The sequence below is a fragment of the Geospiza fortis genome, unplaced genomic scaffold (assembly GCF_000277835.1).
Source record: "Geospiza fortis unplaced genomic scaffold, GeoFor_1.0 scaffold203, whole genome shotgun sequence".
Taxonomy (NCBI): Eukaryota; Metazoa; Chordata; class Aves; order Passeriformes; family Thraupidae; genus Geospiza; species Geospiza fortis.
In genome coordinates this window covers 2,215,886-2,233,850 of record NW_005054385.1, presented here as the reverse complement: position 1 = coordinate 2,233,850, position 17,965 = coordinate 2,215,886, and the positions used below count along the sequence as shown (strand labels likewise).

The window sequence follows — 17,965 nt, the reverse complement described above, 5'->3', positions numbered from 1 at the left end:
GATGTTCATGTCCCTGATTTCTGGGAGAATGTCACACTGGACAGTGCTTCAACAGAGCTCATGCAAGGACTAAGACTCAAGAGCTAATGCTGGTGTTTCAGCTCACACTACCACAATGTGCTACTCTTGTCGCGGGTTAAGAACAGCTAAGTGCAGCACACAGCTCCTACAGGATTTATGGAGTTGTAGGGACACTGATACCGTGTAATAGTTACTGTGTTACTAGCTTTTATCTGGGTTGGAGAGGAACCTCATACAGCACAGCAACTAGCATGAGATGATGTCACATAAATCCAAACATGAGTCAAAAGTGTGGCATGTCTCACAAGGACGTGTCTGCTTACATGCTAATTGAACTAAAAGGTTTAAGCAGCTTCCAAGGTCCTGGACTAAGTAAAGGGAAGTTAAAAGGCCCTAAATAACTGAAATAATCTGGAGGCAAATGGCAGTTTCAGTTCAAGCCAGGGGTATAGCAAGCAGAAGTTGGTTCATCATTATACAATCCCTTCCTCTGAGGAAGTTGCTGTCACCCTGTCCCCCCCATCCATCTTCCCCCTCCAATCTTTCCTCAGCTCCTTCACTTTCAGTACCAGAAGTAATGCAACAACAGGTCAGATGATTTCTATTTAGATCAACTGTGGAAGAAGATTTTAGGGGAAGGGTATTTCTGTAGTAAGATAGTGAGCTACTTAACAAAATAAGCACATGCATCATTTCACCAGTGAAGACCGCACAAAAATGAAACTTTATTCTAAGTAAAGGAGTCATCTTTTAATACATTTATTGGTCCATTCCATTAAATTAATTGAGGTAAGCAAATGGTGCATTTTAAAAAAATGTACACAGTAATAGAGAATTACAAACAGTTTTACCTCAAAGCATTTTTCTCCATCAATACTATCTCCACAGTAAACAATGCACAAAGTATATTTAAAGAGATATATTAAAGGGTATAGAAACATGCCAGCACCAGAAGGCAAGACAACATTTCCTAGCCTGTGAGTCTGAACAAGAGCATAGTTGCCAGATTTGACCAAGTACAGGAAACAAAAGCCTCCTTCCCATTTTTACATTGTTTACTAGCTAACTCACACAGAGACAAGTATTTTCACAGCTTTCATTCTGTATTTTAATAGTATGAACAGTGACTCTAGTTCTGGTGAGTAGGTTTACAGAGTGAAAGCAGAAGAGTCTGGACAAGGAACCAGCACCGTTTGGTCCCCATCACTGAAACCTTCAACACAGTGTGTGAAGCTCACAGCCAGCTTGCCTTCACAACTCAGGGATACAGGCACAGAGAAACAAGAACAAGGATGGTGCTTTTTTATTTTTGTGTTCTGTACAAAAGCCCTTTGGCTCTTATTGTAAGACTGGCCCTCAGCAACCTGTCTCCTTGCACAGTGTGAATGTTGCACTGGCCACAACGCTGCAGCTTGATCTGAAGGTATGGATACATATCCCAGCACCAGGGTTAAGGAAATGGTTTCGCTTCAAAGCATAGAATACCAAGACCTTCAAAGTAGTCTAGGACAGTGACTAGCCTTGTCTTAGCATGCCATTTACATAAGGGTGATCTACTTATGCCTCTTTGGAAAGCTCATTATTTTCTGCAAATTTACTGTGCTTTAGGCATGAAACCTTAAAACTTGTCCAGTTCATTACTAAGTACTTCTACAAGTCAGATACTTCAGCAAGACTTTCAAGTGCTAAGCAGAGAAATAAGCACTGCCATTTTCATTTGTAAATTGGTTCAACAGCACTCGCAAAAAGATTTAAATGCCACATTCAGTCTGCCAAAAGGCAAGTTTATTCCTGTGATCCCCTTTTTTACATCACAAGAGGAAAAAAAAACCAACAAGTAGTAGCAACTTGCCTGTCTTTCAAAAAAAGTCCTGATTTTCCCTATGTGTTGTTGTAGTAAAAGTTTAATACACCCAAGGAAAGAATGTTCTACCTTCAGAATTCAAGATGACAGAACATCTAATGAGCTAATTAGTCGATACAATTTTGTACAGTGATAATCAGGACAAGGATTTTCAACAGTCTGCCAGAATAATTATGATGATATCCAGTTAAATTGTGCAAGTTTTAACAAAAGCATGGCTCCTGTTAAAGTAATGAACAGTCCCTGCTACCTGGGAAAGAATTCTTTTGTACCCTTGCATCTGCAGGACTGACACCTGAAGAAATGTTTCATGAACAGGCTATGCAGAGCCACTGCTTTGAGGCTGCTGCACAGTGCCTCCACAGAACTGTCTCTGCCACTCCTGCTTTGTTTCTATCAGTTATTTCACTACTTCATCCTCAACATAAGTTTTAGTGCAGCAAAAATCCAAGTAGATTTCAGTGAAGAATCCATACTTTATTCTTTAATATAACTCACACCAAAACTATTTGTGTCTTTAGGGCTACACATATTACCTTTTCATTTTTCAATGTATACCTCAAAAAGCCACGATGTTTTAACATCTATGTTTATTGCAAGATTTAGATCCTGATACAGGTATACATGAACAATGTATGGTTCATTACTGAGCACAGAAACGAGCTCAGTGCCTGCTTTATTGTGCTGGTGCCTCTTAACAGAAGAAACAAACACCACAGAAACTATACAGAAGTAACTGGGCAGCAGTGAATTATGCATCCCCTGTGAGGGCCTTGCCCCGGTTATGGATTATGAGGAAAACTGGGCTGATTTAAGGACTGCTGAAAGAACCACATTTTAAACAGGCTCATAAAAAGGGCACCAACTACTTTTGGTGTAACTTTGGTGCACATGCAGAGAGTCATCTTCAGTGACTTAACATTCAACAAGTTACTCAAAGATGAAGCTCCTGCACTATTCCTGCTTCCCTTTACCAACTGGCAACCAACACCTTCTGTTTCTCCCAGGGAAGTGTAGAGCATTCAAAGTAAAGACTTTCATTCTATAAGGACTACGGGATTACATGTTATGAGTTTCACTGTCAGTTCAGGACTCAACCTCCTTCTAACAACAGTTATGTGATGCAAGTGTCACTCTGCATCTTACAGGAATTTCCTGCAACTTTTGTACCTTTCCTGACTGGCATTGCTGCCCCAAACATCACAATCAGGATCCTCCCCACACCTCACCCACAGCCTCTCCCTCAGTCACCTTGTGCTTTACAACAACTCTTCATAAGAATAGACCAATCCACAGTCTGTAGGAACTGAGACCCACCTATGCACACCCTTATTACACTGCAGCAGTTCTTGCAGAGGATTCTTCCTTTGAATGCCAAGTTTTACTGCCCTTGTAAGAGCTTAAGAGGTTTCGGTCCAGATCACGTAAGGTAGCTAGATCTTCAGCAGCTCCAGCCTCAAGTTACATGCTCATTTGAGCTTCACTTGGTACTCTCCACTGTCCACGTCGTCTCCTGAACAGCTGCGACGTTAATTGCTGAACTCTCCAAAACCAACACCCATTTCAGTTTGACATAAAGCAAAGCAGGAAGACTCCCTTAGTGTTGTAAGGCACCAGATGAAACCACCTGTAGGAAAGAAATCACCATTCTTTCTACTCATCTTGTGCTGTTTATTTTACTAAGATGGTGGGAAGACTGACTAAATATTAGTTCAAGATATATTTTGCTTGAGTCTCAGTGATGTTGTAGAGTCAATTACAAAATTCCATTTATTCAACATTCTTTTTGAACTAATTCAAAAAGCATGTTGATCTTTCTTCGTGGAGAATGGAGAAGACTGTAACCCTGAAGGACAGACTGTTGGATAGTATGCAAGTGCTTATTCTAGATTGCTTCAAGATGATCCCCTTAAGTGCTTCCCCTGAACAAGAGGAGTCTGTGATTCTGAACCTAACAGTAACTTAAACCAGAGTTCTCATTTACACCAAAAAGTGCATATTGACAAACTGATCTTAAAACAAGAAACATAGTTTGTTTAGTACCACAGAGTTGTCAATGAAGGCTGAGCCAAAAAGCAAAATTTCTTAAAATGTCGTACATTTTACTTTTTCATGCAGAGAGCACCATCTCATTAGCCTGACAGCTACCACAGTGCTACAATAACTCATCTTGAGAGTTCCATGAAGCCACCAGGCTGAGAAGGGTGGCTGCCTGCTCAGTTGGTGTTTATGAAGGAATAAATTCCAAATCAGACGAGTACCTGGGTACCTTGTTACAGGAGAACAGAGAAGTTGCACAAAATCAATCACTGCTCACATTCTTTGCAAGAACGTTGCCAGAGAACAAGTAATCACTCCAATTTAGCAGTAAGCACAGAGTTATTTATTGCCCTAAATCCCAGTATTACACTCATATGAGTCCCAACCCCCCTCACTAGGATGGTTAAATCAAGGCAGCATTCCTAAGGCCTAGGCCATTAAGACCAAGCAGGCATTTACTTGCAAGAGCAAGGACAGAAAAGGGACTTGCAGAAGCAGCTGCAATTCTAAAGGCCAACAGAAACTACTAAGAAAATAGATCTGTAACAAAAGTAGCCCTAAAAAACTTGGGTACCCATCCGTCCCCCACCAACCCATTTAAGGCAAGTTTCACACACTCTGATGCTTGGTGGAAGGAAGCATTTGACACCTTTTGGCTTTTGGCTGCTGCAAAGAAAGCGTGGAGAAAGAAAAGAGTTCTACTTTTACTACAGCAGGCATCTTAGGTGACCAAGCCTAAAGTGGCTCTAGCAAAACCCATATATAAAGCATGGTGTAAGAGATCTCCACCATGCAACTTCCAGAGCTAGCTTTGGAAAATTAAAGACCCATACTTACTCCGCCACGCCCACAACCCCTGAAAGGCAGCAGTTCAACTCATTCCCACAGCTAGGCTGGTTTTGATCCCCAAGTCAGTCACAAGTACACTTCAGTCAACTGACATTACTTCATAATCACCAAGGTAAACAAAGATACTCAGAATGAACCAACAGCATGCCACACTCACAAAAACCACAGTTCATGCTTCCATCACCAGCCATCTGCAGCTGGTGTTGGTGTGGTCTGTCTAGAACCAGCCTGACTCCCGGACAGAAAAGTCTACAGAGACCATTTAGAGACCATTTCATCCAGAGGGAGCACACAGGTGGTAGCAAAACAGAAAATGCTCTTTCCCAGCTTTTCTTTGTCCATTCAAAAAAAAAAAAAAAAAAAAAGGATAAAGATTGGTTAGGGAGTACTGTATCATAGGAATAATTTTTTTTTCAAGCAAACAAAACAGAATGGTAATAAAGATGTCATTTGGCACCTTGCAGTAGAGTTTTATTTTCATCTTTTTAGTGTTCCACTCATCAGTTCCTTCCAGACTAGAGAGGTAAATTTTATCAAGATCCCCATGCACTTTCTCTGTGAACCCCAATCACTCCATAGAATAAAGAAGGAACCATTCAAGATAACTGAAAAAGATGAAACATACCCCAGTTTAAACACAAAAATTGAGGGAAAAAAATTCAAATAGGCTGGAACAGATACTCTGAAAAACTAAGTGCAGCTGTCATTTCAGTTAACTTAACAAAAAGAGTCCTCCATACAGTTCCAGTATGACTAGTGGTACTGAGCACAGAAGTGCTAGACTGTCCATGAAGGTACTTCTTATTTGGTCTCTGGCTTGTCTTGCAATAGTGGTATAATTGACTCCCACGCCGTAAGGCACTGAAGAAAGAAAGATTTACAAAATTTAATTTATGTCAGTTTATGTAACTTCTGACCAACCCTTCTAGACCAACAGCATGCAAGTTGAAGAAAAGTTATGTGGGTCTTTACAGATTATTATAGAAGGGGGAAAAAACCCCAGAATGTCAAACAGCAAGGAAGCATTAGAATAGCTGCACCTTCCGAACAAATTCAACAAATTCAAGTTTTCCAAAGTCATCAGCTGGCCCAAGCCATTAAAAATCATCAGAACATCCTGGATTTCCAATTACTAACCTAGATTTTTCTAGCTGAAGAATACCATAGCTTTCAGCTAGGCAGATGAACTGTTTTGAGTAGAAATGTACATCTTTGTGGCGTGACTGTGGGTGAAGGCTGATTTGGACACAATGGCAGCTATTACAGACTACCTCCAGCAAACTTATTTGAAAGAAAACATGCATTTAGGGAAGTTAATTCTGAGACACAGCGTATTCCAGTATGGCTCTGGGACTCAACTCCACTACAGGACAAACTAGTAGTGCCTGGTATAGTATGTGAACTGTAAGTGTAGCATCTGCATTATTATAAAGCCACTCCAGGCTTTGGAGTTGTTTCCCCAGACACATACACTTACTACAATCCTTGTACTGCGTGTTGTTACTGTATTTCAACCACATAGAGCCCAGAAGTCAAACTGGGCAAAGCAGACTGTGGAATCCAAATTATTAAATACTGAAAAAGGGCAAACTCATCAGCAGCTCTTATATCCACAAGTCATTGCTGACAGACATCCTCCTTCTAACTTTGCTGACTGTACTGCAGATGAATAGAGTACTTCTATTTGTGTACCTTGAAGTGACTGGACACTTTCTTACCAAAAAACCCTCCTTGCTAAAAGCAAAACTAACGTACAGATCCAATTGTCAATTGCAGAGGCACTACTTCAGTCCAGTTCCCTCCACAGCAGCTTTAGAACTGAGAGACCAGGGTGAAGGAAGTTCTGTGTGAGCAGTTATGAACCATGATTGGAAGGCGAAAAGGTACTGCATACTAATATTACATGGAGAGGTAACCTAGCACAGGAAGAAGCTTGTAAAGCAGATGTGTAAACATGAACAGACAAGATTAAGTATAGTTTACTAGGCAATGCATAAGCCTAGTAGTTCTAGCAGTGTTTAATATTTTGTAAATATTTAATACATCTAAAGGGGGCTTATGAGACAGTTGGAGGAGGACTTTTTACAAGGGCTTGTGGTGATAGGAAAAGGGACAATGCTTTATACTGGAAGAGGGCAGGTTTAGATTAGACAATTAGGAAGAAATTCTTTACTTTTAGGATAACAAAACACTGGAACACCTTGCCCTGAGAAGCTGTGGATGCCCCATCTCTGGAAGTGTTTTTGGTTCATACTGGATGAGGCTCTGAATCACCTACTGTAGTGAAAGGCATCCCTACCTCTAGCAGGAGGTTGACACTTACATGACCTCTAAGGTCCCTTCCAAACCATTCTGTGATCTATGGTATCAACCACTGCATTGGGCTGCACTGTTCTAGCACAAAGGAAAATTAGATTGGAAGCATGTGCAGTTAAATGTCAACGTTCTTTTAATTAAAAAAATCTAACACTAAACCTCAGGTACAAATGCACCAACTGAAAAAGGGCAGAGGCTAGATGTTTTCAGGACTAATATACAAGGGACAGAATGATGCACAAAGGGACAGGAATTAGAATAACTTATACATAGCAGATGTAATCTATATATGAGTCTGTGGCCGTGCATTAACTCATGTAGTTTTGTTCAGAAAAGGCAGAATCAAGGGATTTTTCTACTCTGGTAGTATTACTAGTATGTGCAATTCTGGGGTTTTTTTAATCACTACTGCTGCTGCTCAGTAATTTGTTCGATTCAAAAGTGCAAAACAGAAAAACACGCATGATAAAACGCTGTTAGAGTGCTGACTTGCAAAAGACCACTAGTCTTACAGAGTTTACTTGACCACAACTTCCATCTCTGACAAAGAGCAGCTTCAGATGTCTAATATTCTTGTCTTCAAGACAGTGTGAAGATTTCCTGAAGAATTATCACCATTTCAGAGGAAAATAAACTACTCTTATTCTGGCCAGAGCTCCAACAGTGACACATACCTTCTCGTAGTACTGGATGTTTTTATCTGCCATCCCCATGAGTAGCTGCCTAAAGTCTTGTCTTTTGTTGTTCTGCCATCTCTCCATATCTGCTTTCAGGTCAGCATTGAAACATTCTACTCGGTCTTGACATTTCTCAACATCTGCGGGTACCTGCAGCAAAATAAATGAAAATTAAAACTGTCAGTAAGAGTGCTAAATTGCTGAATTAACTCAAAGCTTACTGAGCAGAACTACAGAAGAAAAGGTAAATTCACAAAGCAGTAGTTATCCTGAATCAACTGAGTTATGGCTGCAGGGAAAAAGCCATGGTTCTGAACTAAAGAAGACATGAGATTGCTTAATTTGTTTGTTGCTGATTGAGGTGGTGAGTGCTTCTGCTTGTCCATCTCCATGCCTGATATAGAGGCGTGGAGGAAGCACCTGCGAAAGGCACAGGAAAATCATTTGGCATAAGTACTGGTACTGAGGTTCACTTCCTAGTGCTCAAACTAAGCAGCTTGGCTCCACAGCAAGCTTTTCTGCTTCCCATTTACTGCTGCAGTAAGAATGTCTCAATTTACACCAGTGTGTATATAACCACAACATTCAGGTTTATCAAAAAAGGTGGGTAAGACACCTCGGTATTGACAGCTGCAGAATAAAATTTCTAAGTCCTTAGTTTCTAGCTTCCACTTTTAACATTCCAGGCTTCCTGAAGAAAATTTTACTGCAAAGCACTCGTGATCATCAACATGGGATGGGATCATGGACTTTTAGGCTCAACAATGGACACACAGCCATGCAAAAGCAACAAACGACATCTTGAAGGACAGCCTGCTGCAAGCTGTAGTAGAGATTCAAATGAATTTTTGACAGTAGTCACTCGCCCGAGGTACACACACTTTAGACCAACTAAGCTGGTGTTCTTTGCTTTGTTTTAACTAATATAATGTATATCACCAGGCAAATACAGGAATAATTTACTAGTGTTTCCTTAAGCAGGAAAGACAAACACCTTTTTTTTCCTTCTCATTGATGCATGGTCCATAAAGACAGGAATCCTGTAAAGACATGCAGACTAAGCCCATGAGCTCAGAAGAAGAAACTCCTGAATCCTGGTACCAAAGTGAGAAGTGAACTTCTGCTCTGGAAGCTGTGACTTGCACAAACACAAAATACAGAATGAAGAACATTTGAAGAACTTTGTGGTAGCTCCTCTCATACTTGATACTTGTAGTAAACTCCCTTTCTGAGTGATGTGAAAGAAGGAAGAGGATGAACAGACTACATAAGAAGCTTTTCATAGATACCTACATGAAGTTTGAGGTGGGCTACTATCTTGCAATTTGGCAAGGTACTCAATTTAGGCAGAAACACACTGACTGTGTTTCTGCTCCAGGACATAGATTAGGGTTGATCACTTTATTACTCAGAGAAGGTTTACATCTGTTCTTCAATAAACCAACCTGTCTGACATGCAGGAGCTCTTTACACTCATGGGATTTGAGTTCTCCTTTATTCACACAACTGAATTTACACTACAGGCAGCTTGGAGGTTCAGCCAGACAAGAACAACCAAGCCGGTGACTGGAAGACTTAGGGGATGCTCCCCTCAAGGCATGTATGCCTTGCATCATAAGTACTCTGCTGTCTTAATCGGAAAAGCTAGGCTATCAAGAGAAATATTTATGAAGTCTGGAAGCAAAACCACATAAGATTTCCCAATCTAACTAACTTAGCTTCTAAGCACTCACCAGCTCCCTGCTTCTTCTGCCAGGATCTGAAACCACAATGAAGATATGCAGAAATCTGTTCTTTCTCACAGCAAGTCTCTGGGTGGTCAGGCTGAGGGGGCTGTATGAGTTTAGAGTTACAGGGATAACCCAGTGGTCAGCAGATGTGTCATGTGTGCTCTCATTAAGGAACAACAACTACTAACTCCAACTAAGTCTCCAGAGACATCATGAAAGTAGTGTCTGCACATGCAGCAGTCCTATCTGGGCGTGTAAATGCCTTATCTTACACACTGCAGCTTCCCAGTACATAAATTGCAACTCAGTAGTTATGACAAAATTTTAAGTTAATTAACAGCTTTTAAGCACTTTATATCAGTGAAAACTCAAATGCAAAGACATATTATATGTTTATCATCAAATTTAGCCCAAGTTGAAGCATCAAAGCTGATACTTTTATCTGTTTTTACCAATGGAGACAGTAAATATTAGCTAACAAGTAAGAACCAGGAAGACAGTCGACTGGACTCAGGGGAAATGCTACTTCTTTACTGATACCTACCCTCAACTACTTAATAGCTCAAAAACCCCTCAAGCCACAAAACCAAAGTGACAACTTGTTGAAAATCCAACACACTCTTAAAGGGCCCAGGACTATTTTAGTACTCTATTTCAACTGATGAGAGAGGTATATGCAGGCAAGAACTGAGCATAAAGTTGTACATATGTGATAAAAAGTTCTGCATTTGCATCTAATCCTCTTCAAAATGATTCTGTTCTCTTAAAATCTAAGCTTGCCTAATACCTGTAATTTGGTGTGGTCAATTACAAACAGCGTGTCCACTTTAAAACTCTTCTATATATATCATCATTACCAAAGAACAAATGGTCCAAAAGTAGAACAAATCCAGCATTAATTAGACAACTAATCGTTGCGTAAGATATTTCTACCTTCCTAGCTCTTGGCAAACAGTTATCTGTTGCAAGGCCTTTTTCCCCCTACCTTCTACTTCAAGTTCTGCATGCCATATTTACTGTTCCCATAGATCACCACACTTCAAAGCCTTGAGGTAGACAGAATAAAACAGATCATCTGAGGCAAACTTCATCTCACCAAAACAAAACCACACCCATCCTTCATTGTGCTGGTTAGATTACTGCAAAATCAGCTCCAGCATGGGTCAGATGGGTGAGAGGTATTTCACCACTGCACGCTAGAAACTGAAGGGCTGCAGACACCACACAAACACCATGATGCCACTGGTAAACACCACTCACACTATGGTGCAAGCCACTGTGGTGGCTTTTGGTGTAAGCTTCAGCATTCTGAGCAGTACTTGCTGACAGAGAGCCACAGTAGCACTACAAGCCTTCTGCACTCACAGGCCTCTGAGCTCTAGGCTGATCTCACTGCCAGAACAATCTAATGGCAGTGAGTTCCATGATGCCAGGCTGGGTATGTGCACAGGAGGCCCAGTATGCCCCCCAGTGAGAGATTTTTAAGTACTGATAGGCTTATCTTTCAAGATCTAAACAAGGGCCCTTGCTCTCGCAAGGTTTTGTTCGGGATCTTTTTACATCATTTCGACCAAATCAGCAAATATGCCAAGGAAGACAAACACTATTCCACAACATGACTCTCTGTCTGCTTTTAGTTTCCAGCAAGTCATAGCCAGGAGACCTTGATGAATGTAAGATATGCTTCTAGGCACAGCTCTGAGCTGTCAGCTCTCACAGGTAATGACACATCCTCCAGCTGGAAAGGTTCTGAAAACCCCAGAGATAGTATTTTGTGAACATACAAGGAGTTCTACACAGTTTGTTCATTTTTATCTTGTAAATGACACAAACTACTTAAGTTACAAAAAGGTAAAAGAGTTGCCAAAAAATATTCTGACACTCTGAAGAGGAGATGTAAGTATTCAAAAAAGTATTCCAAAAGTTATTCAAAACAATCTCTCTGAGGCCTGAGATCCAAACGACTTTTTACATGTGCAAGATTAGCAAATTTCATCAATTCCACTGCATCAAGATCTTGGTACAGTGAAATGCCTAAGAACCAGCTTGCTGGATATGCTAGATTTAGTTCCCTCCATCCTAGATACAACTGCTAGCACCTGTTTATACAAAGACGCACTGAGGAGGTAGAGTGTATACCACACCAGCCAGCAGAGGGACAGGCAGCAGACCCAAATATAAGAGCACCACAAAACACCTAGTACACCACTATTATTATAGCCAAAGATCAGAAAACACTTTAGCATTTCTGTGCTCTCATCCTCTTCAGCTTCTTAGATTCAAAATATTATGTGAACCTACTGTAGAGTGAATGTTACTGTATAGTAGTCATAATACTGGAAAGTCATCCATTAATTATTAACACAAATATAAGGGAAACCAAAAACCTCCAAGGAGAGGAAAGGAACAACCCTATTGCCATCATCAGTAAGAGATGCAGGGATTTAAGAAAAGGCTCTTGCACTGTGTTTCATGCAGAAGCGGGTGGCAGCATAAGCATGTCAGTTCACAGCTTTGCTTTTGCATGGTACCCAGCCAAAACCTGTCATCCAGTGACATGTGCCATCTCTGTTCAGCATCACACAGGTAGAGCTCCCTAGCAGAAAGGGCAAAATAAGGAGTTTTCCACAGCCAAAACCAGGGTTCTGCAACAATACAGCTACACAGTGCCAGGGACAGGACTTTAACTCAGCTAGCTGGCATTCTGCTGAGTCACCAGGGACTGTTCTACCACTGCTTTGTTAACCTGTCACTGAACAGTCCAACTGACTGCTGGCTGTTGTTGAAGTGTTACAGAGTCATCCTGCCCTGAACTGTGAGAGATCAGTAGTTCAGAAGTTGTTAGACAAGTTACATATATTTATACTTACGTCTTTCTTTCACACCAGCTTGCCAACAACAAATTTCTGTTCTGCCAGAAACTGCTTAAACTGCAAAGAAGCCCCTAGATCCAGGAAAAAGGCAAGTTCTGCTTCTCCATTCTTTTCAGGAAGTAGTTAAGTGCAAACTGTTTTTGTAGAGCAATTTTAAGTGCTAACCTTTGGACGGTCTTCTCTTTTCAAGGCTACTGCTTCCAGTTTTGCTTCATACTCCGCTTGAACTTGGTCCCTTTTCTTCAAAACATTCTATGAGCAAGAGAAAAGAGAGCTGTGAAGGGATCCTCTTGTTCCTTCCCCCAGTCCACAAGAAACTCTAAAGTGATACATCTTCAGTGCCAAGTAAGCCCAAAGTCAGACTTCCAGATATACTTTCTCCTATTTTACAGCATTTCAGGGAGTAGCTTTTAATAATGAACAGCACTTGCTTTCCATCAGCTGGCAGGGGCAGATAAAATTCAACATTTGGACAAGCTGGAGGCATGCAATATAGAAGCAATCATGAAACCACTAATATAATCCTGAGCAAGAAAATTTAATTAATCAGTTGACCTATTACTACCATGAAAAGGATACAAACAAAAACATCAAAGCTGACAAAGACTAATGTAAAGTTTCAGATGTCCTCAAGCAGCAGACAGACAACAGCATTGGCTAAGAGACAGGAAGACCACCCCAGAAGGTATTACAGATCCCTTTTCACTTGCAAAGACTCTTCAGAATCCTTTAAAGCAAGCTGTCACATTCTGGTGTTAGAGCAAAAGTAAGACTTTATTTTAGATCAGTCAGGGGGGTTGGGGGTGGGGAGGGTTAGTTGTTGGTTTCCTTAACAAAAAAAGAAAATTATGAAAAGGAAATTTACATGAAAAGCACTGAATTGCCTGAGGGGGCTTCTCAAGCAGTAAACATTTTATTGACAGAGTATTTTCAAAATAGAGAGCCAAAGATGCTACCTTAGCTTGTACTATATCCACAAAGAACTTCACTAAGTTTATTCTACAGTCTTGCAGTTTGAAAAGAACCACAGGAATTAGTCTTTCTAAAAAATAAACAGTTTCGTGTCTGCAAGAGCAGGCAACTTATCACTTCAGGTTTCACAAAGAAACAACTTGTATTTTTTAATTACTCTGTTGATGCAAAGTTATTATTAAAAGTGCTCAGAGGGAAGTCAACCAACACTCTCTGTAAGTCTGAAATTCTCTTGCAGCTAACTTGGCTTTGAGTCTTCCCTTCTGCCACCCAGAGAGAATTGTCCCATTAGGACACCAAGGGGTAACTAGCCACTGCAACAGGTCCAGACAAGGCTAGTGACACAGGACTAGTCATGTGCACTGCTGCCTACAGAAACATGTTTTTAAAAGAGTAGCTCCTCTAACAGCCAGTCTAGATCTAATTAAGAGCAACTAAGGACATACAAATCCTGTATCTACTAATCACCATCATCCCCCTCCTCCTCTTAACAAGAGAAGGTCACCAATGCAGTTGCTGTACAGTAGAGATGTTCAATCCACGATAAATGGGAATGGCACTCCATCCACAAAGCTACTATTAGATTAGTCAATAAAATGAGGGCAAACCTGAAGAATTCAGCTTCAAGAGCTTAATTCTCCATTTTGTTCCAAAAAGGATGCAGAATCATACCACTGGTTGTGTTTGGTTGAAAAACCACTACACTGCTCCTTCTTTTTGGAATCTATGCAACTGTGTGGGATGGCCTTTAAGTGATTGGGGTTACCAATGCAACAAAAGTTTAAGAGATTTAATAGATATTTCTACTTTGTATTGCCTCTTGAACCTGAACCAACTGAAATTTCTTATGTGAAAAACAACTGCCTCCAGAAATTGCATTTTGCCTTTAGAAGCCGGGAGCTACTGCAGGAAGCTGAATATATACCAGGAGTAGCCAATGATTAACAGTTTTTGGCAAATTGGAGTCAAAGAACAGGTGTCTTAATTCCTCTTAAGCACTCAACTCCACCTACTGGGGACCGCTAGCAATGAGCTTGTGAATACGGTTTTCAGTAATGTAAGTATCCAGTAATGGCTGACCTGTAGGTAATGAAAAAAATATTGCCCTCCCTTTCACTTGTCCCACATTTTCCTCTGGCACCTCCAAGCAATCTCCTCTGCTCTAGATTGATGGCTTGATGCTTTAGCAGCAATTATGAAAAGCTCTGCATCAAGTCTCCTCAAAATTACCACAGACCATGCAATACTCGCTAAGGCCTCACTCGGAGGGAAAAAAAGTTTTTAAAAAAAAAAAAGTTGGAAGAAACCAAACTCAAAACTGAAAAACCTCAATCAACACACTTCAGTTATTTCAGGTCAGAACTAAAATAGTGGTGTCTGAGCATGAAAGACTTAGCCTAGTTTCAGCAGCTCCTTCACCATTTTGCATTTAGTTGCAACATTCCACCTTGGCCCACACAGAGCTCCGGGAGCTTGCCATCAGCCTCTTACCTCAAATTTAAATTTCAATCCTGTTTGCACACTCCATAGCTTCCTACTGTGACTAAACATCACAAGAGGATCTCTAGTTACTCCATGCCCTTAAAGACACTGTTACCTAGTAGTGTGGTGCTTGCTTTAAACATGCCTTAAAAGTAATGTCCAAGAACACCCCGGTGGATGACATCACATGATAAACCTTTCTAGCAATGTTGAGCAAACAGAAGTCATATAACATCCTAATATCTGCACTGAATCATGCATAGGAGATTTTGTCCTCTCCACATGCCTCCCAGGGCAACACGAATGTACATCAGCAAATGTGGTACCACGTTTGCTGACAAGGGCCTCGCTGCACCAGGAACTGAGACATCACCTTGCCATGTAATAGAAACCCTAGAATTCACACAGGCTGGAAGGAACCTCAAGGATTATCTCATCCTACCCTTCTTGGCAAAAGCACAGTCTAGACAAGATGGATCAGCACCCTGTCCAGCTGGATCTTAAATGCGTCCAGTGCTGGGGAATCCACCACTTCCCTGGAGACATTATTCCAAAGGATGATTGTTCCCATTGTGAAAATTCTCCTGTGTTCAATGAAGATGTCCCCTAGAGTAATTTGCACTGATTGTTCCCATTTTTCCATGGGTCTCCTTGTGAAAAGGGAGCGTTAATCATATTTGTACTCAATCCTTAAATACTGGTAGATGGTGATAAGATTTTCCCTAAGCCTTCTTCCTCAAGGCTCAACATACCCAGCTCTCTCAGCCTTTCCTCATACAGCAGGCTTCTCAGTCCCCTGACCACCTTTGTGGTCCTCTTCCAGACCCTCTTCAGCTTATCCACATCTTTTTGTGTGCAGCAGGGATAAAAACTGAACACAGTTGTGGCCTGACCAATGCTGAGCAAGACAAGTAATTTGGAAAGGGTCTCTTCTAGACACTTCCAGCACAAATTTTAACTCAAGGACACAACACCAGCTTCTGCCCTGTTCTGCAAATCTTTCAAACAAATCCAGAAGCTAGGCTTCCCTCAAAACAGCTAATATTCTATTCAAGCAGAACTAGTGGGGTGCAGTTCCCTCAGGCTCTTCCCCTTAGGTACAACAGTGCTCCTGAAGAAAGCCAACCAAGGTTGCACTGAACTCCTAGTACCTGAAGAGGTACTTTCCATCAAGTACCCTGTGCAAAATATATGCTCTGAAAGAATGAAATAGACTTTCATCTCACAAGCAGTCCTCACAGCAGCTGATGAAGAGGAATGCACTGCTAGTGAAGAGGATGACCCTTTCAACAGAAAGTCTCCTGCACTCCAAGGGTGCACTTCCTTACTAACCTTGGTTACTTACTTAGTGTTACAGATTCTGCAAGGACAGCTCAGTAGCTGCTCACTTCAGAAACAGAAACAGGCTGATGCTTTCTAACAGAAGAAAACTGCACTTTGTAGAACCTGAGAGAGTTCAGTTTTGCTATTTGAGAGGAAAGGAAAATACAAACCATTTGTCTTGGCTAACAATAGTTTTTGTTCTTGATTTCCAAATTTTTAGACTGAGTAAAGCTAATAAGATGCCCAAGCCAGACATTAAACAGTGCTCATAATTCTTTAGAGCACTAGAAAGTCAAGTCAACAGTCTAAACAGTTCAAGCTAAAAAGCAAGAGTTTCTTTAGCTGAACAAGTATTTTAGACAGTAAAGTAACTGTTGGCTTGGAGACAGTGCCATTCTAAAAGGGCTGTAAAAGGCCAAAAGGAAGCCTAGGTGCAAGTCTGTAATGTCGCTCTGCCTGTGGTGAGTGGTGATTATCTGCCTAAAGTATCTCTTCAGCTGAAGAAACCCTGGCTTTCAGCTTAAAAAAATTTCCCCTGCTGTATTTTTGAAGAGCACCTCTCACAATTCAGCTTGCCCCTTCAGATGCCATCTTTGGTAGGCATTTTTAGCATCAAAAGCCAGATGCTCTGAGTTAAAGTATTTAATCACTAGCTCACACTCTGTTTATTTGCAAGCACACTCCATCCACCTCCAATTCCTACAGTCCAAACATCCCAAGACAAGGCTTCCTACAGCTCACTCTGTTCAAGCAATACTTTAGTGTTAATAGACACATAAAAAAATACAACTTATTCATGCTGGGGTCAAATCCATGGTGACAAAAGCAAAGAATATACCTAGGGAATTAGTGCAAAGCCACCTGCAAGAATACTTTAACCACACAGATGTACAACTCCTGAAGCTAGGAAAAGACATCTACAAGAAAGTGTTTAAATTCTCAGTTTGAGAAGCATAGGATGACACTAAGATTAAGACAGAGAAGGGCTACCATGTTCAGACTGTAAGTTTATGGTGGGCCATTAGATCTGTAAAGGAGTGTATGTCACAGCCTGGTAACAGTTGTTTCAAGTGGTAAGTCTTCAGAAGGAACTTGTCTGCTAGTACTCCATAGTGGGACTGCTATATATATATATATGTGGCACAAATACTGTGCCACATATACATATATATATATATGGCACACATACTGTGCCACAGGCAAGTTGTGAAATGCTCTGATGGACAAACTAAAGTCGCTGATATAATTTTTTAGTAATTCTTTTCCCCATTAGATGTGATTGATTAACAATGCTCCGTAACTTCAGGAGAATAAAACCCATATTTAGCTAGCTTTTATTATGTCTGCATAAGCGGTAAAACATCAAGTTCTTAAAAATTATGAGTCACAGAATACCATCTTTAAGCTGTTACTTCGTATGCAGAACCTAGGATACTAGGATATGGGGATGACAGAGGAAGGAATGTCTGTCATTTGGACACATAGTTCTAAAACAAAGCACACAACTCTGCTTCATATGAATGATAGAAAGTGCTAATGCTGTAATTCCTGTTGGACCCCACAGTGACCCTGTAGCAAAGTACTGAAGAGCTGAAGCACAACAGGCTTCAATTCAAAGAAAGATTCTAGGCAGCCACAGGATGTCTCCTACAGAGTACCACCTGCCAAACCAATGAAGGGGCAACTCACTGGTTATTGTAGGTTGTACATGTTGTGTACACCCTACAATACTGACCCCTAGCTTCACTGAAGAGCAGAGCAGACAGATAATGCTATTCATGCAGTACCCTGTTTTGACTATGAAAATATCCTCCTACT

The 17,965-nt window shown here is 40.9% G+C and overlaps 1 protein-coding gene across 1 annotated transcript in view; it reads right to left on the bottom strand.

The window, feature by feature from the left end:
- Positions 1 to 5,220: 5,220 nt before the first annotated feature.
- The window catches only part of SNX30 (sorting nexin family member 30), a gene marked incomplete at its 5' end in the record, with an annotated part of 44,470 nt that continues 31,725 nt past the window's right edge, over positions 5,221 to 17,965 (bottom strand). The window contains 3 exons of the mRNA XM_005425351.3: positions 5,221 to 5,635; positions 7,765 to 7,917; positions 12,536 to 12,622. Of these exons, the coding sequence (XP_005425408.3) occupies positions 5,576 to 5,635; positions 7,765 to 7,917; positions 12,536 to 12,622 (300 nt within the window). The remainder of the gene's footprint in view (positions 5,636 to 7,764; positions 7,918 to 12,535; positions 12,623 to 17,965) is intronic.